This window comes from Aethalodelphis obliquidens, unplaced genomic scaffold (assembly GCF_003676395.1).
Source record: "Aethalodelphis obliquidens isolate GAN/ISIS:26980383/991018 unplaced genomic scaffold, ASM367639v1 scaffold14, whole genome shotgun sequence".
NCBI classification, from domain to species: Eukaryota; Metazoa; Chordata; class Mammalia; order Artiodactyla; family Delphinidae; genus Aethalodelphis; species Aethalodelphis obliquidens.
In genome coordinates, this window is record NW_020837958.1 from 32,490,863 (window position 1) to 32,517,589 (window position 26,727).

Genomic DNA, 26,727 nt, shown 5'->3' on the forward strand with positions numbered 1-26,727 from the left:
GGCTTTGAAGAAATTATAACTCTCAGTGTCAGGCCTGGCATCTCTGTGTCATTCTAGTCTAATATCCTGGACTTTTAAACGTTCCACTCTATCATCACCACCTACCCCCAGAATAAAGGGGGGTGTGGGTGGGGGTGTCGCTAATCCATCCAAACAGCAGTAGCTTAAGTAAAATCAGAAATATATGCTACATTTGTACACCACATTAATTTTATTCTAAGATGTTTTCACACTAATATTTCTGAGATGTGGAAGAGATTTACAAAGGATGAGCACATTGTTTTATCTTGAAAAACTGTTATTAAGTCAATACTGAGTTATCGTCTATGATGTCTTAGATTACAGAAAATACTGAGTGTATGCATGTGTACATACGAGTATGCACGAGGAAAAATGTGTCCTAGGAAAAAGCGTGGACAACTTCATATTCACTCCTTTTTACTGATTTTAAGCCCTTCTATTCCTAAGATTATAAAGAATGAGGCCATAGAAAGCCAAAGTGGGGAAAGAAAAGGCATATCTCCCTTATCCAACCAAACCCAAACTCAAACCCACAACCTGGAATGTGGAAAATATTTATGGAGCAGGAAACATGGGTCTAAGACTGCTGATGGAGTGCTAAGAACAAACAGCCCATGTGACCTGAGACTGAGGGCAGACGAAGCACTCCAAGGCAGGGTGCACGTCTCAGTACCCACTCGACTCTCTTCCTGCCCCATTCCTGGCATACCGCGCTGTCAACGGCCTCACTACCTCTGCCACGCGGGGTCCAGCAGGCCATGGCAGACATAAACTTCTCAGCCTGAAGCCTTTCAAACTGTTATTGTTACTAAGTAAACAGGCTTTCATATTTCATGAAGCAGAGCAAGGCTGCCACTACAACTCTGGGATCAGCTGACTACCTTCCTCTTGCTGCTGAAATGTACACAATGTTTGGAAAATGTCTTCAGGTGATATACATGACAGGAAGGCAGCCTATCACAGATGCACATGGCTGGAGTGGTGCGCTCTTCAAACTCAGGGAGATTTTATGAATCAGTCTCTGGAAAGTAGGGGACCCTTGTTCCCCCCTCTGTTTTCTCAGCTTTTAAATATTCTGGGGAATCAATTATCTCATAATTTTTAGGCATTAACCATAAACACATTTTAAAGATAATATAAAATGGCGCATGCTCGCATGTACTATATTATAGTGGCTACATATGAAATCTGAATGAACAGCATACTAAATCAATATAATCCTGCTTATTCAGGGGCCATCATTTCAGAATTTAAAGACTCCAATCTAATTTCTTCATATGGAAGCCCACCAATACATCAGGAAAAATATGTACAGTCAAAAATAAAGACCATGGATACAAAAACTTCGGATAGCTATTAAGTGTTCTTCTCCAAATATACTTCTCTCAGCAATATAAAAATATAGCACATGAGAGGAAAGATAGCAATTTGCTTGCAAAATCATTTTTCAGAAAAAGACAAAACAATACTTTCCTAAGAAGTAATTTTGCAGATGTTGTTTCTAATCTTGCACTATGTGGATTCACATGACCTCTACAATTATTAGCAGTAGCCCTTAAGCAGATAAACATCATAAGAGCCTATGATGGCTTGGAGAAAGGATGGAGGGCACTTGAATTTTTCTAGCCATGATCTCTAATTTGCTTATTATTAGAAAAAGCAGGAGTAAATACAAAAGGGCCTATTTCAGGCGGGCAATGGCTAATGCCAAGGAGAGAAGGCCCATTCATGCTTCTCCTGACTTGACATGTAATGAGTAGCAATTAATTCATCTTATTGTATTTCCAAATGCCAAAAACTCCATTCACATCAAAGAAAAATTTTTCAAGGCTTTTACCATTGTCCATTTTTAAATGTACTGTTCTATATTTAGTATTTGATAATTGTCAATAGTGTTTCCTTTAATTCTCATGTGGGGCTCAGCATCATAAAGGACTGCAGACAAGGATCTGTGATTTGTAGGTGCGCCTGATGACTCTCTACCAGGAAGCCTGGGCTTTAGGTCTGCTAATGCCAGGTCTGGGTGTTGGGGAGAAGGCACCCACTAACTTTAGCCCCTTTCCCCGTGAGGGACAGTAAGAGGCAGGAGGCAAATCTCCCTTGAAAAGCCAGAAAGTACCAGCTCCCACCACTCATCTTCTCTGTTTCATTCGAACAGGCAGACACAATGAAAATAGGGCTCGGTTGAGGGAGACGATGCAAAAGCATCTCGAGTTAGGGCAATGAGCCCTCATCCTCCACCAGCGAGCACTCTGTAAGGAGGCAGCACGACAACACAGCTTGCTTGGGCTGTGGTGCCAGATAGCCCTGGGATCCAGTTCAGACTGGTGACCCTTGCGTGAGCCCCTTAGCCACTGCAAGCCTCTGCATCCTCACTTGCAAAGTGACGACAACACTCACCTTCAAGAGTGCTTTGAGAACCACATCAACCACTCTGAGCACACAGTGCCCACAGCCTCGCCATTCTGTGGACGTGCCATCTATGGGGCCCACATGACCGACCATCCAGGCTCAAGTCACTGGAGAGCTGAAATGCTTAGGAGCCCTGGTCCTGAGTACATAACCTCTGGGCTCAATGTGATTGAGCACTGTTTATATTGGAGGCCAGTTAACAATGGGATTTCCCTAGGAAGGGATAAAAATGTAGAATGAGGCTGTTTATGTTGTCCTTAAAGAGAAAGTCCAGACCTGGCTCAGCTGCCATAGAAAGGTAAATGTATTCAGTCTCCTAGTTTACACTGTAAGTTCTGTATCATCACACCGTTGATGAGAGGTTCTAATTCCACCACATCCAAGCACAAGAACTTAACTGCCTCCAGGTTTGGTTTTAACCCAGCTAAATTTAAAAAAAGGTAATGAAAATATTGCTGAGGAGAAAGAGTACATGTCATGAATGCAAAAGAACTCCTTGAAGTTTGGGAGATGCCAGGAAAGGCGGTGTATCATTTCCCAAATCCTGCAGCAAGGCCAAGTGCCTTGGTGCTGGCGTCGAGACAAAGGAGGTGGTTGTTTCGGGCTTCTTTTGCCTTGTGTACTGTTAACAGTCAATGCCTGAACGAGCAAAGTGGCTCAGAAGGCCATGGGGAGCACCACTGGATGAAGTGCAGCGTGTCTTCCCCGTGGACAGGCCCATTCCTGGATAGAATCAGTGGTGACACAGCCAGGATTCAGCAGTGTAGATGCAGCAAAGCCACAGCAAAGTTCTTGAACTCCTCAAGAGAATTAAATCAACAATTTGAACTTTAAGCTCTCTGCTTACTGGAAGGAATGGCAGGTTGGAAAGAATGGCCTGCTCAGAAATCAAATCACAAAGGCCACCAGGGCGAGAACGAAGAAAATGGCCCCGGGGAGCACATGGAGCTCGTAAATTAGTCACCAACGACTGGACACAATCAGAGAAGCTCAGGCTTTTTTCTGCTCTACTGGGATGATGCAATGTCAGCAAGTACAGGCTTTTCTTCAATACAATCCAGAGCTTGACATGAATACGTCTATTGCCTAAGATGTATTCCTGCTGAGGTTAGGGCAGAACAAAGACTTCCTTTACTCTTAGCACTGTCTGGACTCATGCACTCACCAAAACACACCCCAAACCAGAAGCGGCCTGGTCCACCTTCAGGGGAAGATAAGGACAGTCCACAAAGATGAGGACAGTCCACAGTGTGGTGGTGGCCTGCAGAGCTTGGCTGTGGCTCTCACAGGCCTCTGAAGCCAGCAAATAAAGGACCACCTTTTTGCTGCTATCAGGGAAAGGAGGCCTCTGGGCGGGGACTGGACAACCTCCCAGGACAAATGAACATACAGAGACTCAGAGCAGGAAACTCTAAGTAGGAACTCTAAGTAGGAAAGAAGAGACTGTTTATAGCGCACAGAGAACATTTCTGCAGTCTGTCTACATGCTGGGATAATAAATCCATGGAGCTTAAAAAAAAAAGCAAAAACAGTTAAAGACCTTTGGATGAATTAATGGTGAGTGAAATAATTCAAAGTACAGAATCATGTCTAAAGTTGCAGGCCAGGCCTCAGTCTGTACCACACAAAGTCTTCTCAGACAGGCTGCTGCCTCTCACTGCTCAATTGCAGATTCCAATGAGGGGATAAACTAGGGAACAGGGGGAGATGGAAGATAACACATGAAACCGGCATGGGCAACACTGCTGTAGACCCAGCTGGTGACACAAGGTCCAAGGGAGATTTCTGAGTCAGCATCTGTGGACTTCCTCAATGCATGTTCCATAGCCCTATAAGCCACCTGCATGCTGTAACTGCACGGATCCATCTTCTACTTTATAACTAGAACCAGGCACCTGAAGAGGGGTGGGCCAAAAGGATCTTGTCTGGGCAGGGGCCAAACATGTGGTCCTCCCATCACAGAGAAATGACTCTGTTCTAGACCAGCGGTTATCACACTCTGACTTGTCTTTTAGACATTTTAATCAAGAAAATTAAAAAAAAATAAAAGTATATATTTGATGTCCAATATTCTGGCACTCTGGCCACAAATGCCTTGCAGTTCCAATCCATCTTAGGGCTTCTGAATCTCACCCGCACTCTGCTGGCCCCTTCACCCTTTTCCCTACTGCCCCAGTCTCCCTGCTGATGGTTCTTGGTCTCTTCATATCGTTCCTTGACCTCTTCAACTATCCCCTAGTTTTTCTTGCCCCTTGCATCTCTCTCCTGTGGTTGAAGTCTGTGTCCAAGGCCATCCCAAATTGTTGGCCAAGTCTATCCTAGCTCAGGCCAGGATAAACTATAGAGAAGAAGTCTCAGGTTGGTGCCAATGGCTTTAGCACAAGTTCATAGTAAACAATGGGTAAAAATCTAGCTTAGTTTTAGGATAAGGGCCAAAGGAGAAGAGAGAGTTTTCACTGGATTTGATTTTCTCAGGGAAATACTAAATGGCAAGGAAAGACACTGATGGTGGGGGGCTGAGATTGGTTGAGGAAAGACAGTAGGTAGAGGAAATTAGAAAAAGTAAGAATAATGTTTTGCCATTTGATTTCTTTCAGTTAAAAAAAAAACAAACCTTAAAGGAAATATAATGAAAATAATTTCTGGATAGTACAAACATGAATGCTTAATATGTCATTCTCTGTACTAACTTTTTGGTGTATTTAAAATTTCGCAACAAAAACTTCATAGTTAATTTTGATGTACACTCTCAGTTAATGGCCATTACTTTAAGAGAACCCGGGCTTTAATAACGTAAGTTTTTTTTTAATGTTTTTAATTTTTTATTATCTATCTATCTATTTATTTATTTTGTGGTACGTGGGCCTCTCACTGTTGTGGCCGCTCCCGTTGCGGAGCACAGGCTCCGGACGTGCAGGCTCAGCGGCCATGGCTCACGGGCCCAGCGCTCCGCAGCATGTGGGATCTTCCCGGACCGGGGCACGAACCCGCGTCCCCCGCATCGGCAGGCGGACTCTCAACTACTGCGCCACCAGGGAAGCCCTAACCTAAGTTTTAAATGCTGCCTTTGAAAAGTTTCAGTGTACAGTTTTCAGACTTAATAAGAATAGAACTTTTTAACATAATTCACTCTTTAAAAACAACGAGCAAGAAAGAGCATGCAGCAATCAGACTGGAGTGGAGTGGGGACCAGCCAAGGGTGCCAATACGGATGGACAAGAGCCACGGAGCAGGGCCCCAGGGGTGCTTGGTCGGCCCCTGGTCCAGGCCCACATCTTGCTCCCTTGGCTTCTTAGAGCAGCCCCTGAATTAGCCTCCCTGCCTCCAGCTTTGCCTCGCTCCGCGCTATCCTCTAAAAATGGTTGGAGGGATCTTTCCAAAGCATAACTGTGAACGACCCCTGCGTGTTCCCATGCTCCTCAGGGGAACCTCACCCCTCCAGTCTCATTCCTCGTTCCATGCCTCCAGCTAGATGGGTGTTCTTCATGGTTCCCCCAACCCCCCGACCCCCATTATCTGTGGAAATTCTCTACCTTCCTCTACGCTTAGTTCTAATGGAACCCCCTCCACGGGGCTTTCTTTAATTCCCCCACACTCAGAATTAATCATCCTTTTCACTGCGTGGTCTTTGCACTGCTCTGTTAAATTTCTACTGCAGAGCCCCCTAGCTGGGGACAATCCACCGGGAATCTTGTATTTTCCCCAAATGTGGCCAAAAATAACAGAAAGAATGAGTGTTCCCCCAAAACAGAGACTCTTGTGTATTCAACTTTCCATGCCCAACACCTACTAAAGGGTCTAGAACACATGGCTTCTCAATGGAACCATTACTGGACTGAATTAAGTAATCATTTCTGCGCTTTTAAAGTTCAAATCTACACGGAAATCTTAAAACTTTTACTAAAACAATTTTGTTTTAAACGAAAATTAAAATCCACACATTTTGGGGTGATCTGGCTCACAAACAAGCACTTTGAGAACCAATGCATTTAGCAGAAGCATAAAGCTGACCTTTGAAACGCATCCTAAGAGATTTTCAAGAGCGTGACTTCTGTAGCTAGGATGACTCATCCACAACCGTGACATGAGAATAACCACTCTCTCGAGCCTGTTTTCTTCAGAAGGCTATGGCAGAACAGGCTACGGAATTTAGAAAATGTGGGCTCTAAGTGGGACCCCCAAGCTGTCCCATAAAGGCCGGAGGCACGGCTGAGAGGCGGGCATTTCCTTTTCCTTCTGCCTAAAGCAGTGTGGGGTTTCAAACCTTATTCAACAGAACCAGCCAAAGAGGCCACTGCTAAGGATGAGAGAGTGTGAGCTTTAAATAAAACAGCTTTTACTCTTTTATATATGGAAAATTTCGAGTAAGATTTCAATCTGAAATGTGAGTTTTGCTGCTTAAAAAAGGCTGGAAAACCACTAGCCTCAAGAATTCTCCTGCACCCTTCCTGGGAAAGTGAAGAGAGGCTCACAGGCAAGAGGGTGTCCTCGGAAGCCACACCTGGCCCTGGCCCTGGCCCTGGCCCTGGCCCCGGCCCCAGGTGTGAGCAAACCACTTTTTCAAACCCCGAGGGAGAACAGGGAAATGAAACTTGGCTTCAGTCTTCACAGGAGGGCCACAGGCCTCTGTCCACCCCAGAGAACAGAAATCCTTTGACTTCAGAGCATGCGGAGAAATAGTGAGAAGCCCGGCTGGCAAGGAACGGCCAGGACAGGTCCGGAGATGGCCAGTCAACGGCTATCTCCTCCAGGAAGTCTTGCTGCATCGTCTCAGACAAAGCACGGCACCTGTTGTGAGTCTGGATACTTCCTGCCACCCCTACCCCTGCTCAGAAGCTATCCTTGCTGTCTACTGAGATGACTTCAACTTCTGTAGTGAGTTTATCTCATTAGCCGGTGTTGGGAGGCCAAGAAGTCAGAGGCTATCAGCCTGACCCCACAAGGAACTCGGCGAGGATGCTCATCCCTGCCTCCCGAGGACGTTAGACTCCAGAGCTGAACAAGAAAGTGCAGACAGAGAGAGGAGTTCTATCCTCCTACCACGCCAAGGGGCCTGAGCCCGTTTCCTGGTAATGGCTGGCAGGAAGGTTAAGGAGGGCATCTTTAACATAAAACGCCTGTGGGAGGTGAAGGCAGCAGGATATCTGCAGGCAGGTGGCAGCCAGCCTTATTCTCCTCAACTGTCCTAACTCCCTCCGAGTGGGGACGCAGCAGCTCTGCAGCCAGGAACACATCACCCCAAGATACTGATGACCGTCAATCCCAAATTAGGCCCACATCTTGACCGATGGCTCAAAGTTTAAAAATCATCTTACTTCTAAAATGTAGTGGCTGAGGGACTGTGGGAAGCAAGGCCTGCACGCCCAGGTCCAAAGGGGCGTGAGGGGTGGTGACACGTTATCTACAGTGTGTACTGATGAGAAGCCTACTGCTTGAAATCCACTTCAGCCTCCGCTACAGGAAACCCTGTCTGGAAGAGCAGTAGTTTAGGATTCAGAAAGTTCAGATCCTGACTTCGCCACTTCCTATGCTGGATGGCTTTTGGTGAGTTAATTAAACCTTTGGATCCCTGGTTTCCTGAATATTACTCCTGAAAATCTGAGAGTGGAACTCACTTTGTAGTGAGCTTATGTGAGAGAACACACAAGAGGCCCTGCACTGCAGTAACTCCTGTCTTTCATCCCCAAACTCAGCAGCACATTGTCCATACAGCTCGTCTCTGGGATTGCCTACACATTTAACTTTGGCTCTTTCTGCGGACACTTATCCTACAGTGCCCTATATTTCACATTCCCATTTCCACGGCCAGCTCTGTGAATAGAGGATTGGTTGTTAACTGCCCACTGTGATAAGCGCCATGCCTGGAACACTCGACTGGTATTAGCTGATGGGAAGAACAAAGGCCTCCATTTTTCCAAGAGTAATGAGGTAGGGAGGAAGGAAAGGAACTGTAAGAAGATGGAGGTGGTTCTTGGAGATGAAATGCTGAGCCAGTTGCTACCCCACTGCCTCTGTCTCTGCCTCTTCTTCGTGCCCGCCCCAGAGGAGAGTGGTCCAGGGCTGGCTGAAAGTGGGGGGAAGTCTTTTTGTAAGAACAAACACAAAAACGACTGTGTGTTGGTATGTATGTGTATGTATAAGATAATGGCAAAACTGTTTCCATTGAGGAAAATTTGTAAAGTCACCAAGAGAGAAAAAGAGTGCTTGTGGAATCCCATGGGGATCCCCTCTGACCGGGAGAGCTTTACCCACCATTTACAGGGCTTTCGGTCCAGGGCCATGTGCCCTGGTGAGCATACAGGAACCACACAGTGCAGAAATAGAACAATTCATAATATCACAGATGGAAACACAAAATTGATGTCTGTAAACTTCTTTGTACATCATTAATCCGTTAGAGAAACTAGAAACAGAGTGAGAACTTGAGCAAACACTGGGGTAGTTACATCCACATAGAAAGGACTGCACCTTTGGTTAAAAAGCAGGAGCTACGAAGTTATTTTAGTCTTCCAACTGCTCAGCCAGTGCAACCAAAAGCCAGCCACCATCAGCCACATGTGTGAGCGAGCGAGCCAGCATGCTGCCCACTGCAGAGGGCACCCCAAATGCGCCTTCCTGGTCGCTAGACCTATTTCACAGTCAGCGTCGTTTGCATAAAAAATGTTGGAGGCCTTTGGGAAGGGTCCCAGTGTTCACCACTTGGGGCTGTGAAATCACACTTTGTCCTTTAGTTTAGAACAAAAACACAAATTTACTTAATGTATGGGGGGAAAAATCAGAACAGAACCAAAAACAGGCTTGTCGGAAAGACAACAATATGGACTACAGATTCATTTTTATTATAAAGTGGAGCTCCTCCACGCAAACTATAATCCCTTTGCATTTCTCAGATAGGGCATTATGGAGGGAAAAAGTCATGCATGTTCTACTGCAAGTTTTGGAACAAGGGAAAATAGGGAGAACTTGCATTTTTAAGTCGTCCATGCCTCTGTTTTTGCTATGAAGTATATTTTAAAAGACTGGAACATGAGGCACATGTACAAAAAAAATAATAAACTCAAGTATAAACGGAATTGCAAACATGGATTTGATCAAGAGCTTTCCCATCTCTAAGACCTATCTTTTTTTTAAGCCCTCACCTCCAATTTCTTTTTTAATTAACAAAGCCACACACTTAAAAAACATTAAGCAATGTGGAAGAAATCTGGCAGAAAATACTCCCTGTTGGAAGAACTCATGAAAAATTACATGAAGAAGATGTATTTTTCATAAGTACTGAAAATACATCAAAAACACAAATTAAAATAATTTCTAAATTTTTTTCAAAGTAATTTCATGATGGCCACTTGGAAATGATTCATTTATAATTTCTACACCAACTTTGCATCTCTTTGACTTTTTTTCCCTCTCCTAGCTCAGGGCTGCTTGGTGGTTATTTGAAGGGTAAAAAAAAAAATCATGTTTCTGTGCTGAAAAGTTATCAAGACCAGCTCTCTGCTGCATTTGCATTGTTATTAGGGACACACACACACACACACACACACACAAACACACACACACACACACACTCTCTCTCTCTCTCTCTCTGAGCTTAATGTGAGGCTAGTACAGAAACAGAGAGATTAGACACAAAGAAATGTAAACAGCTCTCACATGCAAGGAAACTAGGTTACCAGAATCCCAGCACCAGGCATTCACCAGTCACCATGGAAAACAGGAAGTGAGATGCATAGCAACCACAAGCCAAAAAGCAGGAAAGCGCATACCTTTAGCTTGGAATGAAAATCACGAGATTTCCTTCTGGCAAGAACCTGAATGTGACTAGACACCTGCAGGGTAGGGGAAGGGAGGAAAACAAAGGAAAAGCCTGTAACCATGGAGATGAAAAGCCCCCTACAACTGGGCAAGCCAGACGTACCTTAATGGCGGCTTGAATTTCTCGAACTTTCTTTCTTGCTAAGACCTGTATATGACTAGACACCTACATTGTTCGGGTTTATGAGGGGAAACAAAACAAAACAAAACAAAACAAAAAAAGGAAATCAAATATAAAATCGCTACTCCTTGGGAGGGTTTCGGGGTGGGGGGGGGGGAAGGTTATTTGCATCTCAACAAAGCTCTGCAGTTAGGAATACACAGTCCCAGCCAGACACCAAGCCCCCAGCGCTGCTCTAAGCTTTTCAGACTGGGTCATCACTGCAGTGACTGGAGTCAGGATGAAAGTTGAAACTAATCTTAGTTTTCTCACCCAGGAGAAATCATGGGCACGGGATGAGAGGGGGAGAGTGGGGTTGTTTTCTTTATAAAATTAAAAAGGTGGGAGTAGAGGTACATGAAAATATTTATAGCTTCTCAGTATCAGGAGGGAAAATCCCTTTTTCTCAATTTAGAAGAGACTATCCATAAATTAGCACATTCCGCAGAATCAAAAAGCTGAAGCTGTAGGTTGTATTCTGATCTCATTAAGAGCTCTGGATTCTGTAGCAAATGTTAAAATAATACTGACATGTAAATTAGATCTCAAAGAGAAATGGAAAGACCCAGTTAGCAGAGCTTTTTTTTTTTCCCCCTTATAAATATCTTTAATCCTTCCACTCTTTTGGGTATTGACTGGGCGCCAAGTGGATTTGCATATTATTACAGAGCGAAAAGTGTGAATACAGCCAGCCAGCCATCCTGTTAAAAATCTGGGTTGAAAAACCACACGGATTTGCTGAACAACAAATTCACATTGGAGAGGTATCACCAACTGCCGCCTAAAAACATCCCCGGGATGCCGGGGTGTGGAAAGCACGCCAAGCCCGGCTTCTGAAACACAATGATTCCACGGGGTAAACAAATTTGCATCTCTTTCAGCGGGACTGGGTTAAATTTAGAAGTGTCCCCCCAGTGAAGGGTTTGGGCACATGACCAGAGCTCACAGACCAGCAGACAGCCCAGGTCCAGCACCTTCAGTATGCCGGGAATTAAGATTTGTCTGTTTCAGAAATTTAGAACCTCTCATTTAGAAGTTCAGCAACTGTGAGGCCATTACTTGATTTCAAACACGCTAGCCACCCTAAAAACAGGATTTATGATAACAAATGAACCTCTTATCTCTAACTTTGTCTTCGAGTTTCAATTTGCTTCTGCATTTTTTTTTTTTTTTTTTAAGTACGGAGAAGCAGGAACTCTCCCCCATCCTCTTCACCTCTCCATCCTGCTCCTGCTTTCACTTGTTTTCACCAGAATTTTGTTCTGATGTGATTCTCTGACTTGCTGAGGGCCACAGTGGGGGGAATATCCACCGAACAGACAATGCCCTGCCTCTGAGCACGGGCAGGAGGCCACCTGCCTCTGTGCTGACTCAGCAGTGGGCTCCCGGCTGGGGCACAGGAGCGTTCCTGGGGAAAGCTCTCCCCGTCATAAACACTCAGGAAAACAACTCATCACTGAGCAGAGGACTGGAATCTGCTGCTCAGGTTTAACGAGACCACAGTTGAGCTCGCCTTTTGGTTTGATTATAGTTTTTAAAATTCATGTCATTTCAGTCAGCATAGGTCAACATTAAAATATACATATATATTTTTTTCTGTTAACAACTCACCCATGAGGTTGGTTTGATGGTTTTCCCCCCTTCCATTTCTTTCTTTTTCTGTTTTTTGTTAAACACTGATTTCTCATCCGTTCCAGTTCTGAACTGGGTCAGAGATTTGGGCTGCTTTACATCAGAAGGAACGAAGAGCGCCAGAACGCTGACAGAGGGCAGAGGAAAATTCCTGACCCTGCTCTGCACAAAGGTATTGTAACTTCATTTCAGTCACAGCAGCTACTGACAAAAAGCCATAGCTTAAGGAGCAACAGTTCCCTGGACGCACATCATTCAGCCTTATAATCCAGCCAATACTCATGGCTGCTGGTGTTACTTTTTCATTGAAATGATGACTAATATGTAATTGTTCCAGGATTTTACAATGCGCAAAATCTCAAAATTTCATGACTTGCAAAGTATACCTGCACCTGCGGCTTTTGCAATGTTTGCAGATGCACAGTTTCGGAAAGAAATTTAAGTTTTACAATACAGTACAGGAACAGTTCATACACTGTCCTTAGCGGTGAAACTTTCCCATATGTGTATAGAAGGAACTCCAGAGACCACATAATAAAAGGTCACTGAAATGATGAACAGTGAAAACTGAGCCAATTTCAAACACCTACAACACTGACGTCCTTACAGGGAACTCCAATCGGGGGCTCCTAGGAGCCAAAGCACAGACAGCCACTGCAGCCAAAATGCCTCCTTGGGCCATTCGCTAACATGCACAATTTCCAGGTCGGTTGTTTTACCTGCTTTCTGGTCCTCGTCTTCCCTGTCCTGAGTTTGATGTATCTGGCTATCAATTCATTCCTACCTGAAAGAAAGAAGAATTTACAATAAAGTAGGTTACTTTGGGGTGGGGCGGGGGAGGGGGGGGAGCCTCTGAAAAGCTAAGAATAGAATTCAGAATCAGGAGTTTTTGTTGCAACTGTAAGTTTATTAATGCTAGAAAAATAAAAAGGACAATCGTTTGCAAACAATATTTCCTAGGAGAAATTAGGACGAAGGGAATTTAATTATGAACTACAGTCAGCAATGGAGGAGAGAAATGTGCCTTTTAAAAATGTGCCTTTGTGTTTGCATGCTTGTCCCTAAACGGATGGTCACTTGTATGAAAAACAAATAAAAGGATTAGTGTGGGAGTATACAGACCTGGTTCTGTTCCAGTCTTATTTTTCATATTCCTTCTCACCCAGGTTTCTACTCAGAGTTAACTCCAGTTAGAGTCATTAGAGCCACGAGAGGATGAACTGCTCTGGCCACGGAAACACAACGAAAAGAAGCTACAGTATGAAGACAGACACCCCCCTAAATGTAGTCACTGTGCCAGTAACAAACTATACACAAAACTGTCAGCACCAAAAAAAAAAAAAAGACTCAACCTTTTCCAAGCTTTATTACCTCTGGGGGAAAGAAAACGCCTTAAAGTATAAACAAATACCTCTGGTCCCTACTCCAAGAGACTGAGAAATCTCAAAGAGACGACCTGAACTATAATATAATGGAAAACTACACCCCCAAAGCCAAGTGGGGAAATGTATTACTAATACTATATGAAATATAAATGCACTCATACGGGACACGTGGGTCCAAACTGCCACTATAATCATCACGGTATTATCTAGTGGTCTAATTTGTGTTTGCTGTCTTACTCCCCACACATACTGCATAGCTGAAGACAGCAAGAGATTTTGTCTTCTTCCCCAAGGTCTCCCCAGCACGCAGCACACTGCTGGGCACACAGAAAGAAGAAATGAGGAACTAACACAGCCTCTGGTGACAGAGAGTACCACAAGCCCCAGACCTCCCCAGCAGAGTAAAGAACTGGCGGCCCTGGTGACAGTGTCTTTATGGGAATCTTGCCTGAGAATTCTAAAACCTCTCCCATCGCTGCCTAGAACATTCCTGTAATTATGGCTCTGTTCTCCACCTGCCTGTGTTAGGACCGTGCAGGATATGGTCGTCACTGGAAGGCAAGGGAATCGTGGAATCTTGGGACTGGGAAGTACTTCTGAGTCATCCTTTCCTACCCCTAAAAGTCTAAGTCCTTATGTAAGCCAGCACTTCTAGAATTAAGGAAGTAGCCCATGCTATCTTAAAATATACTGAAGAATTAAAAGACCCTTCTTATTTGAGGCTTCCTGTAACTTTCATCCCCAGATTCTTTTTGTTCCCCTTAATAAGAACAAGGCTAGTTCTTAATGCACATGACTGCCTTTCAGATATTACTGACAGCTTTCAGGTCCTCCTGCGGTTGTATCCAGGCTAAACCTTTCCTGTTCCTTTGTTATCTGTGATAAGCTTTGGAACACTCCCATATCCATCCTGTGACCATCCTTTGTCTAGTTTCCTTTCATAGCCTGGAGCCCAGAACTGTAGTCACCTCCCTGGTCCTAAATACTCCACCTCTGTTAATGCAGCCTAACACTGCACTAGATTTGGGGGGAATCACAATAAACCGTCAACTGATGTCAATTTGAACTCTTAGGCCTTTTTCATATGGCCTAATTCTCAGATATATCCCTACCCCTGTTCCCAGTCTTTTCATGCGTAGTTGGGATTTTCAGATCCAAATACAAAATGCTGTGTGTATTTCTATCGTACTTCATCTTATTAGATTAAGCCTGTCATTCCAGTCTTTGAATCTCAGATCCTGATTCTGTGACTGAACTTACCCTTTAACCATAGGAAAAGGACCTCTAAATTCAGTTTTGAGGACTGCTTCTCAAAGCATTCTCTTTCAACTTTTGAGAACTACCAATATCCCCTGTAGTGTCATCGGGTCTACTTCTCCATCTCTCAGATGGTTGTACAGATTTTGCAATTTGTTTCAAAGGCTGGCTGACAGCAGAGCCCAGCTAGGAGTGCCTAATTACCAGAAGCCAGACCTAAATGACAATGTCTGCAGCGGAGCCAAGCATCCTCCAGCTCAGGGCCTCACTGTGCACCCTGTTCAGAGCTGAGTGGCCAGGACGAAATAAATCTAGGGCTCTGAATTACATGCAATTTCATCTGAACCTTGTCCAGATGGGAAAAACGTCTCCTGCCCCCCCCCCATTTGCTTATTTTCTAGGAAAGCAGACAGAATAGCTTGATACAAGTGGCATACAACCTATATCACCAGTTTTTAATTTCTTATGGCATTTGGTTGAATGAATGAGATCAGTACCTAGGACAGCCACGTTTGACTGTGCACCCTGTGGTTTATGCAGTGCCATAAACAATGTCAACTCATAATTTGATTAAAATGCTTCTAAAGACCACTACTTCTACAAGAAGACCTCAATGAGCATCTACTATGTGCTGAGCGCTATGCTACATCATTTCATGGAAAGCTGGTCATGACTCTCACGTCCCTGGTTCTTTACATGAGCAAGATTACCTTTCTTTTAAAAGCCTGTGTTCTTTCTTTCATACCATGTTTCAAGCCACGAACAGTAATTAACTTGAAGCTGCTATGTGTTCCTTCTTGCCCTGCCATAAGGAATATTGCTGATTCAAATTATAAATTCAAATTCCACTAACACTAAGCATCTACCGTGAACTCAAAGCAGACGGTTAATCACTTCATTTTTTGTGAATTTTTTTAATGACGATAAGGGTGGTTTTGTGCACAGAAAACATTAGTCAGGTTTACCTGGCTTTAGAAATGTTTATTTCATTTGTTTAGTTATTTTTTAAAAAACCTTAAATGCCCTAGCTCATCTTTTAAGTTTTCAGTTCAACTTACAGATCCTGTAATTTTTATAATCACTTTCAAAGGGCCATCGGATTCATGTTTGGTCCATTTTACAAACCTAGTTAAACTCCTTCAAACATTTAAACTATGTTATTTATAATCTATAATTTATTTAATTCTTTTAAATATTAGAATTGTTTGATTTAACTTACAAAATCTCCCCTTAAACAACTCTTAGAAACCTAATAAATTCTCTTAAGTGCCCCAATATTGCTTAGAAATCTAGTTAAGACTTCAACCCTCCCTAAAATCAAGTCTGTTACTTTATTGCATATTTTAAATTGGAAATACAGGCTAACCTGTTATGTGCGCCAAATTATTTTAAACATGCATACTGAAGTACTCACATGCACAAATCCTTTAAATAAAAAGTATTAACACTATGGCTCTGATTATATTAAAAACTTCTACATTCAATTCTAAATCTTCCCAGAATTATAATATGCTCACCCTTTAAGGAAACAAGTATGTCATTCCAAATGATTTTGGAATATCTTTTTGGGTGCTTGGGGTGGTACTTATTTTACTAGGTTCTGAATGAATTCTTATTAGCAACCCTGATAGGACTTTCTGAGCCCTATTTATATTTCTATAGCATGGCCCTCCAAACAGGTTGGATTCATACAGTTCAAAGCCTTGGATTTGAATCATGGTACTAAGGTACAGAATTCTCCAATCAAGGACAGGGAACTCAGGGACACCAAACATCACTGATGTAACTGGCAGTGGGGCTCTGGTGCATACAACACAGTTCTGTTTCACAGCCATGAAGAATGCTGGTTATTAGAAATGTTAACCCTCATTTCTCTAACTCTTGCTTCCAAAAAAAAATACACATGTACACATATAGTGGTGCTTGATCCAGTAAACCTTACATTACAAAAGTTACTTTCAACTAAGTTAACTTTAATCATGACATTCCTAAACTATTCCTACAGTTATGTGAGTACCCTCTCTCCCTGTGCCTTACATGATGCCTGTGTGGTGTATCAGGGATATAAAGACAGCCTAGCCTGCTGCTCACAAGGAGTTCACTGTCCAAAACAAGGGCTAAGATAGAGGAAATCAGCTCTATGTGTCAGACAGCAACTGAAAGAGGTTCTAGTAACATATGTGGGTAATCAGCCACAAATAATTCCAGAAATCTAGAAAGCCTTCCCCAAAGTACTGGAATATAAGCTAGCCTTTAAAGATAGATTACATTTTCTCCAACATTATAAAAAATTTCCAACATACAAAGTGAACGCTATATACACGATATACCCACCACCCAGATCCTACCTTCACTTTTTCTTTATTCGCTTTATCACATGTCACTCCATCTATCCACTCTTCTACCCGTCCACCGAGCCATCTTATTTTGTTTTTGTTGCATTTCAAAATAAGTGGCAGGCATGATAACATCCCTGCATCCTTCAGTGTGCATATCATTAACTACAGTGATAAGACTGATTTTGATAGGCAGAATGGAGGGGGTATGCTGAAGACCCTTTTAGACAGAGGAAGCAGCATTTTAAAATATATATACAGAGGAAACTGGGGCTCCTAAAAACCAGGCATGCTGACCCTCAAGCTCCCTTGACCACTGCACACTTTCTCTTTCTGAGCCCAGGAATCTCCAGGTTCTACATTCACAGCATCCATGAATCATCTCCTTCATTCTTCTCTATAAATACCTGTAATAGCTTATAGAGCTGAGTGGCAATGTCACACTTCACCACTAAGTGTCATTATACTACAGCTTCTCTGCAGCACAGAATGTCCTTTAATGCACACCCTATCACTTCTTTAAATCTGAGATGCAGCAGCTGCAGTTGCCTTTGCTTTTCCCACAGGCAAGAGGCAGCAGCAAAGGCAAACAGCCTGACCTGTCGCTTTTATACTGTGATCCTCACTAAGTGCTACGATCCAGTTTTTATTTTCTTTTTCCTTTCTCCTAAGTGACATAACACAGTTGAAAGTGAGCCCATCATTGGCTTTTCCAGCCTCCCAGATTGCTGTGAAATTTCCGCTAAAGGGGCAATAGAGAGAGAGAGAGAGATTCCAACAGAAAGGGAGTTTGCGCTGTGCTTGCCTTACCCAGAGAGAAGACTGGTTAACGTTGTTGTGGGCTTGTGTGTAATGGGATGTGGCCTCAGGGTCATGTTTGAGGCACAGCAAATGCAGGGTCTGTGGCTACAAATTGTAGCCCAGAGACACTCGGCTTTAACAGTGTAAGAGCCACTTTGTAATTGAATGGAGTCAGGGAGCCACAAAGGAAGAAGTAATGAATGGAACCTCTTCCCTGGCTGCAGCCGGTCTGAAGGCTAACACATACTCCGGCCTGGGGAAGGGGCTTTAGTGTACTCTAAGGAAACCTCTGTTAGCTCTCTCTTTGCTGGGACGGACATGGGAGGATTCCCCCACAGGTTTTTCCCATGTTAAAAGAACAAGAATCAGATGGAAAATTCAAGCTTCTTCTGACTGCTAGACCAAAGCTGTATGAAACAGGCACTGATGCTATGGTTGTAGCCATATGGTCTTCCACACCCCCTCACAAGCCTTAACTTGGCCCAAGGGCACTATTAGGCTGTTCCTTGTTAACACCCTGAGCTGCCTGAGTTCTGTACCTGAACACACAATTGCTTTCATGGCCTGCATCTCCTTGCCCAGTGCTGCATGTCTGGATTCTGCCCACCTCTCAAATGCCTTGTCCTTCATGAGCTTTCCAGCTGGGAGAGGTCAGGTCCCCTCTCCCTAAACATCCACAGCCCTTGACCTTGGCCTCTTTACTGCTGGCTCGTATATTTTCTGCCTTGTATTTGATCGTTTCAGCACACGTCATGGCTCCAAACAGAGCATAAAGTCTTTAAGAACAACAACCAATGAGAGAACTCCCTGGTGGTCCAGTGGTTAGGACTCTGGGTTTTCACTGCCAAGGGCCCGGGGTTCAGTCCCTGGTCGGGGAACTAAGATCCCACAAGCCACGCCTTGAGGTCAAAAACAAAAAAAAAGAGCCAATAACATTCATCTTTTCTCTGCCTCCCCTTCCCAATCAGCTCAATGTTTATGGAATGAATTGTCATCACGAGCAGAAAAGAGGCTCCTATGTCCCTACAAGCCAGTTTGACACTGAATCATCAGCATAAACTGGAAAAAGATGACCCAGTGAGAAGAAGCAAAGAAAGATGTCTTCTACGAGGTGACAACACCACAAGGCATTATTCTGTCCTCCAACACCAGCAGCAATGCCCAATGAGAGAGCGATTTACAACGGACTTTTCTTTGGTAAGATTCTACGAGATGGTGTTAAAATACTTTCTAGCTCTGGACCTCTCTGTATGACCTGAGGTTCGTGTAAAGGAAAAAGTATCTTAGAATATGAAAGCCAACAAACAAAAAGCACAGGTGTAGGGTACACTGCAGGAACCAATTGTCAGCTGCTAGGGAGAGGTCTACAGAACGGGGATGTTGGATGAACCTGTCCTGCTGAAGACCTGGGGCGTCTGTATCTATGGACACTGCCAGAGGAGGCAGTAGAGACCATTCACTGACCTGTGAGGAGTTAATAATTAGCCATTTCTCACACACTGCTTCATCACCCCAGCAACACTGGGAAAGAAAGGAGGTCTACCAAAGCTGGCCAGTCACCCACCGTACCTACAGGGCACAAGCAACATGCTAGGATTCTGGGGGTAAAGAGATGCCATCTCTGCCTTCAGGGAGCTTACATCTGTGAAGGACTCTCACCCGTGAAAATGGACTCAAGTCACCCTACCCCTCTCCACGCCTCTCAATCATGGCACGCATCAGAGCTGACAAGTTCCATTTATCTCAATGACTGCATGATGAACACCTGCCTCCCCCACTAAAGACAGGAATTTCCAGAGGAGCAGAGACCTTGTGTTTTCGCTGATCGCTGTGCCCCCGGTGCCAAGAATACAGCAGGTCCTCAGAAAGTATACACTGATGGAACGAATAACTGAATGAGAGGGATGGAGAACCAGACTGGGGGAGGGGTACAAGGCTTAGATTGGGGGTAAAGGAAGGCGCACGAAAGAGCTTTTGAAATGGTCACAGAGTGTTGTTGCCAATGAGGAAGTTTGGACACCAGTGTCTCAGTTAATCCCCAGTATAAATCATTGACCAAAAATCAGCACCAACCAACATGGAAAATCACCAGAATGGGCCAGGCAGCCCATTCTGCATTGCCAGGGGCTGGTACTGCATGTTCCCCATCTAAAGTCTTACAAAATGAACTGGTGGCCTTCAGGAGGTGAACACTGGCAAGTCTCTAAAAGAAATATCCTCTGTCTACACTCACCCAGAGGCTTACAAGGAACAGCTTTAGAAGGAAGAATACACAGACAAAGGCTGTGTTAACCCTGGTTGGTCAGAACGTATTCCTTGAATCCCTTCAAAACGCCTGGCAATAACCCAGGTCCCACCTTCTCCGAGTTCCCATCAGTCAACGGCAGCTGATAACATTATCAAGTGATGGCTCCATAAAACACTTCATCTTAGCTAACAAACTACACATTTGCATAAGACTACAAGGGTCGAAGAGAGAGGAGCAAGTAAAAATGTCTTATGTTATGGACTGAATACAAACAATCCCTCCATGTTGAATTCTTTTTGTTGTGTTTATTTCCAGAAGGAAAATATAAATGAAGAAAATTTTTCTAATGGCTCATTCTTTACGAAGCAATAAAGAGATGCTACACAATCACCTTTTTTAAAAAAAAATTATTTACTTTATTTATTTTATTTTTGGCTGGGTTGGGTCTTTGTTGCTGCGTGCAGGCTTTCTCTAGTTGTGGTGAGCGGGGGCTACTCTTCGTTGCAGTGCGTGGGCTTCTTATTGCGGTGGCTTCTCTTGTTGCAGATCACAGGCTCTAGGTGCACAGGCTTCAGTAGTTGTGGCTCGTGGGTTCTAGAGCGGAGGCTCAGTAGTTGTGGCGCACGGGCTTAGTTGCTCTGCAGGCATGTGGGATCTTCCCAGAGCAGGGCTCGAACCCGTGTCCCCTGCATTGGCAGGCAGATTCTTAACCACTGCACTACCAGGGAAGCCCTACAATCACCTTTTTAATCCTCTACCTAGCCTTAATTACGTTATGCCTCTAGTTGTTCTTTCTAATCCATCCTATATACAGCTACTTGAAACACACCTGTGGTTCAGCCACTCTACTGCTTCAAGACCTTCTGCCTATAGTGTAAAGGTCAAACTCCTTTAGTATAGTATTCAGTATGGTCCCACCGTCTGGCCCTAACTTTTTTTCATGACACACCACCATCACCTTAATCCATTTTACTGCCATCAAAATGCACAACTAGCTTTCAGTTCCCTGAACCATCCTGCCATTCTAAGGTTTTGCTCACAAGTACAATACACCTTAAGACCACCAATCAAAAGCCTTCCAGGTCCAGCTCAGATACTCTTTCCTTCACAAAACCTCCATGAAAGGCCTGAAATATGCACTAGGCTTGGAGTGTGTGAAGAGGAGTGAGCCAGGGAGCCAGGTACCTGGAGCTCACCTCACAGACCAGTGGCTGGGAAAGACCACAATACTACAGAGCAAACTGAAACCAAAGACACTGAGTTAAAAACAAGCTGCCTGGGACTTCCCTGGTGGCGCAGTGATTAAGAATCTGCCTGCCAATGCAGGGGACACGGGTTCAATCCCTGGTCTGGGAAGATCCCACATGCCGCGGAGCAACTAAGCCCGTGAGCCACAACTACTGAGCCCACGTGCCAGAACTACTGAAGCCTGCGCGCCTAGAGCCTGTGCTCCACAACAAAGAGAAGCCACCGCAATGAGAAGCCCGCGCACTGCAACGAAGAATGGCCCCCGCTCGCCGCAGCTAGAGAAAGCCCGCGCGCAGCAACAAAGACCCAACACAGCCAAAAGTAAATACATAAATAAATTTATATATTAAAAAAAAAGAAAACTGCCTTGTATATACAAGTGGGGTGAAGGGAGATGGCTTGACTCTGACTGGGAAGTAGCACAGATTCCCCATGCTGCCCTGGGCCCAAAGTACTTTACTTCATGGGTCAGGGCACTGCCCACATTCTGGCTCTAGTAAGAGTTCCTTGTGTAAAAGACCATAAGCTTCTGAAAGGTAGGTTCTATATCTTCAGCATTTTTGTGTCCCACACACTTAAGGTGTGTACAGGATGTTAACAGACTCTAACCTTGTTGACCCCAGTGGCAACCTAAGTAGACCCCCTACCCAGAGGCTCTCAGGACAGTGTTCAGTCCTGACAGTTCCTGACACTCATCTTGTGGGCATTCACCTTCTCTTTCACGCCCACATCTGATTACGTTGCTTTCCTACATCAACAGGTCCCCATCCATTATAAGAAAGACACACACTCCTTAGCTTGTTACCTAAGGCTAACAGCCCATTCCTGTACTGCTATAGTAGCTTCATAGAGTTCCCCTAGCCATCACTATGCTTTTCCACACCTCTATGCCTTTGTGTAACCATCTGTCCTTAAATGTTCTTCTTCTTCTCCTTTGCCAGCAAAACTCCTATTTATCCCTGTAAGCACCAACTGAAGCATTTCCTCCTTGACATCTGGGAGCTTTCCAAACTGAGTTAGTCGTTTCTCCTTCATAAGCTCATGTACTGAGCAGATAGCCCGGCTGCTGCTACACTGCCATTACTTAAACTACAGGACTATCCAGTCCCCTTTTAGAATAGTGACTGCTCTATGGAAAGAACCCATCTGGTTCTGACTCCAGATCTAGCGCCTATTAAGTAGGTGCTCAGTAAATGTTTTCAATTAAAGGAAAAAAAAAAAAAAAAAGAATGAATGAGCTCTCCTCTTCCATATGAAGAAAATCAGAAAAAAAAAAAAGATCTAAAAAAAGAGTACCTAAATTGGATAACAGCATTGTCAATACCATCTGAAATCTGTAGGCCCTTTTACAGTTACAACTATTTTAGTGAGAGGCGGCACAATTCTCCAGACTCTCGTCCTGAGCTCTTAGCTTGGCTCAAGTGTGACCAACACATGCTCTTTTCCTCCTCACCCCTCTCTCCCCCTGATGACCTCCACATGCCACAGTAATATGGACCTGGTCCAAAAAAAAGGTAATCCAACATTAACCCAGGAGAGTCCTGTTAATGAAAAACTTTGGTAAGAACACTCTGTTTATTTATTAATTATTTGGCCTTAGAGAAGTGTGAAATCCACACATCTGAAGTGCTAAAAACTGCTGGTCTTTAATGGAGATTCTTTAATAGTGGCATTGCTGCTAACTTTTTTTTTTTTGGATTCAGATGTATCATTGCCTAGATCTTCTCTGGGAAATTTGAACATGTACTTATTAGCTGTGTGAACATGGGAAACTTGCTTCACTTCTCTGGACCTCTTTTTCATTACTTGAACTGACATACATGGTTTCTGTCCAGGATACCATACCACATGGCATCTAGTATAAACCTACAATGTTTCTACTTTTAACGCTGTAGAAATGGAACACCTTTTCCATGCTACACTGAAAATGTCCTCAAAATCTTTGCATTCATTACCCTAAATCATCCAAATGATATGGCCATAAAACCTGTTTCTAAGTAAAAAGAGCCCTTTATTGTGATATCTGAATATTAAGAGGGCATCATGCAAGTTACGTAGTTGCTACAATAATCTTTTAATTTAGAATAGATTCTTCCTTGAATAAAATAGCAAGAATTAGGTTTTTGCTAAGGGCTAAATGAGGCCAAAATTATAATTTGTGGCAGATTGTAAAATTACCTCTATGAATAGACTGCAGGCATTGCATTAAATGTCCCAACCATGTCATCAATGGTCATCATGCAGAAGTAAGAAAGGCCCTGTCTCAACCTAAAATGCAAGAAGTCCAACGTTCTAGAAGTGGAAGAGGAGGCCACTGTGGTTTTGTATATTCTCATGGTAGTGGTGGAAATTTTGGAGCAGGACCAGGAAGGAGCTTTAGAGAGGATCTGATGGATATGGAAGTGGTCCTGGATTCAGGGGTAGCTATCATGGCTATGGAGGAGGACCTAGAGGTGGCAATTTTCTAGGTAGCCCTGGTTATGGAGGCTATTAGCCAGAATCATGGTGGAATAAGACATAATGTTATTCCTTTAAAAAAATTTTTGTGGGTGTGTAGAGTTAAGAAGCTGTTGCACGTTTATGATTTAATAAAAATTATTCTAAAGGAAAAAAGAAAATAAACAGCATGTCTCCCACTGGATTTCCAGAATTTAGTTGTCAGTGTAAAAACACAACTATCATTAGAAGAATTAAGCATCAACTTCTGAAGTTATATAGCAGTAGCTATACAAAGGTGAGTTATGCAAGCATTAAAATCCAAATGACACTCACATAGGATTACTTGCTGCTCAGAAAACATAGTATTCGATAAAAAGAATTCTAAATGTCTAGGCACTTAGTAATTCCTTTAAAAATAATATGGAAACCATAACATAAAGAACAACGTTTTAAAAAATGCACTCAAACCCAAGAGACTGAAACCTGGGGGGTTAAGCTAAATGAAATAATATTGGATGACAGGTAGGGACGCAGTGAGATAAAAGAAAGCTAGACAATACCTACTGTGTGAACACCTACTGTGTCGGCACTATTCAAAGCACTGTGCTTATACATGAATACATTTAACCTTCATTCCCACCTTATTCCCATTTTATAAATGCTGAACCTGAGGTTCAAAGAAGAAACTTGCCCAAGTTCCCAAACCAGTTAAGTGGTGGAATTGGGATTTGAACCCAGCTTTGTCTTCCAAGCTCATTATGCTTAACATCAGACCAACTGCTCTGAAAATAGCCTCTATAATAAGTTAACTTCTCACAAGATCATTACTAAGTGCTTAACCAAAACAAAATCTTAAAGGGGGCCCAACCCAACCACAAAGTGGATGGAACTGTAATATACCATTTTAAAAGTCCATTCACCACCTATAATACAAGATAAAACCTCACCTCTTCATGCCTTCAAGGCCATCATAATCTGGCCACAATGCAGTCCCCGTCCCCTGTTCAGTAATATCTGTTAAGTATCTTCTATGTAAAAGGCATTGCACTAGGCACTGGAGGAGATACACACTGGAATAATAACATGTTCTCTGGCCCCAAGGAGTTTAGATTTTAGGAGAATTGAGGCAAGAAGCCACACGTCTGTAATAAAAGGCAGAATATTTAGGAGGAGAGGAAACATACTGAAGAACAGTTTGAGAAAAGTCCAGAAATGTTTCCTCCTGTGGTTGCCACGTTCTCTGTCATTTACCCAACTGCACTGGACGCATTAGACTGCTCTCAAAATCAGGAGTATCCAAAGGCAACAATATCATCAACGAGAAAGCAGTGGCCTATGAAATGGGCTTTCATTTTAGCTAGTGATCAAGCAAAACAAAGAGATTATTAGCTCTTTTGGTTGAGTTTTACATTCAGGAGAATTAACCCATTTTTATTCCCCTTTTAAATTTCTAATTACTCAGGTAATATGCAATATATTCTCTGTAAAAAACATAACTGTTACACATACAAGCCCACTTTTTGCCCTTTCTCCTGCCTCGCTCTACAGAGCTATTGTGTCCGTTGGGTGCTATTCCCTTTGTGTAGATGACCTGCCCTCGCCCCTCGGTCCTGTCCAAATCTGCTGAACACTTACTTCTGAGTTGTCAAGACCCGGTTTCAAAGGCACTCCCCCAGCTCCCTGACAGTTTGTTCTGCCTCTTCAGCTCAGCAACCTCCATGCAAACTAGCATAGTGCTTGCCATGCACTCTTCCTGTGCAAGTTTTTGCTCCTTTTTTTTTTTTTGACAAATTAGGAGCTTCTTTAAAGCAAGGCCCACGTCCTGTTTCCCACAGTATCCCCGGCCTCTAACTCCTGGCATTGTACTCAGAGCTTGCTACTTAATGATAGCACTGCTGCTGATTCTAGCCACTTCTTGGAAGAAAAAAATATTTGAAGAGGTGACATCATGGCACACAGGAGGTGGTGACAATGTTTTCTTTGAAGAGGCAGGAAGACAGGGAGGGAAAAGGAACAGGAAGGACAGAAAAAGCACTGTGCTGGCAGGACTGGGCTATAAAGAAGAACACAAGAGTTCGAGGAACTCACAGCCCAGCGGAACGCTTGTGAGCTGCTGAGATACCCATGCACCCCAAGACACCTCTCCTCCTCACAAGCTCCAAGAAACGGACAAGGCACACGTGATCATAACTGAGATACAGGGGGCAAAAAAGGACACTGAGTGACTGCTCCATTCCCTAGTGGACAGGACCCGGAAAACTTAGAGCCTTTCCCTCTTCAAAATTAGCTTGCTAAAGCCACTCTGTTTTTAATTCTTGTGATCTTTAAGATTTATCATCCTGCCTCAGTTCACCACCCTCACAGAGGAGAACACTCAGTATTTAACTGAGAAAAACAAATTTTCTAAGAAACGGCTAGAATAAGTTAGAAAAAACTGGATAAAATGGAAACAAACCAGCTCACTCCGGGCTGTATCCTGGGTAGCCATGATATTTTTTAAAGACAGGGAATACGGACAGTCGACGTGGCTTCATCTGCAAGTTCGTTCACCACACACAAGTTTGATTTTGTAAGAAAAGGCAGAGCCCAAACTACTCTTGACTCCAGCCCTGAAGGCTGCTTTGCAAAGATATCTCAGAGTGAAATTATTCAGCAAACCCTTGGTGGATAGAAGGTTCCACAAGTCAACAACCGCTTAAGCAGTTTAAACCAACAAGCAAGATGCCCTCTATTTAAATGCTATGAGCGAATCTATTTTAAGCCTTTAAAAATCCTTTGGGCAGGTGTTTAAGCTGTGTACAGACTGAGCCTGGGGAGGCTCTGGACGAGGGGGAGGGCGGGCTCCACTCTTCATGCAGGCAACATTTTGTTCAGACAATCTTCCTGCAGCAGGTCATGTGACAAAGGCCAACTAAACAGCATCTGGGGATTTTCAATTACAGACCTTCGCCCAGCATGCCTGCACTGTAATCT

General features: G+C 43.6%; 1 protein-coding gene across 13 annotated transcripts in view; it reads right to left on the reverse strand.

Moving 5' to 3' along the window:
- The window catches only part of TEAD1 (TEA domain transcription factor 1), a 262,078-nt gene that overhangs the window by 61,843 nt on the left and 173,508 nt on the right, over nucleotides 1–26,727 (reverse strand). For 8 of the 13 annotated variants that reach the window (XM_027115345.1, XM_027115351.1, XM_027115353.1 and 5 more), the window contains 3 exons: nucleotides 12,760–12,824; nucleotides 10,352–10,414; nucleotides 10,200–10,262 (listed from right to left, as the gene is read on the reverse strand). In XM_027115345.1, coding sequence (XP_026971146.1) covers nucleotides 10,200–10,262; nucleotides 10,352–10,414; nucleotides 12,760–12,824 — 191 coding nt within the window. The remainder of the gene's footprint in view (nucleotides 1–10,199; nucleotides 10,263–10,351; nucleotides 10,415–12,759; nucleotides 12,825–26,727) is intronic. The other 5 variants (XM_027115355.1, XM_027115354.1, XM_027115347.1 and 2 more) reach the window with 3 other exon arrangements.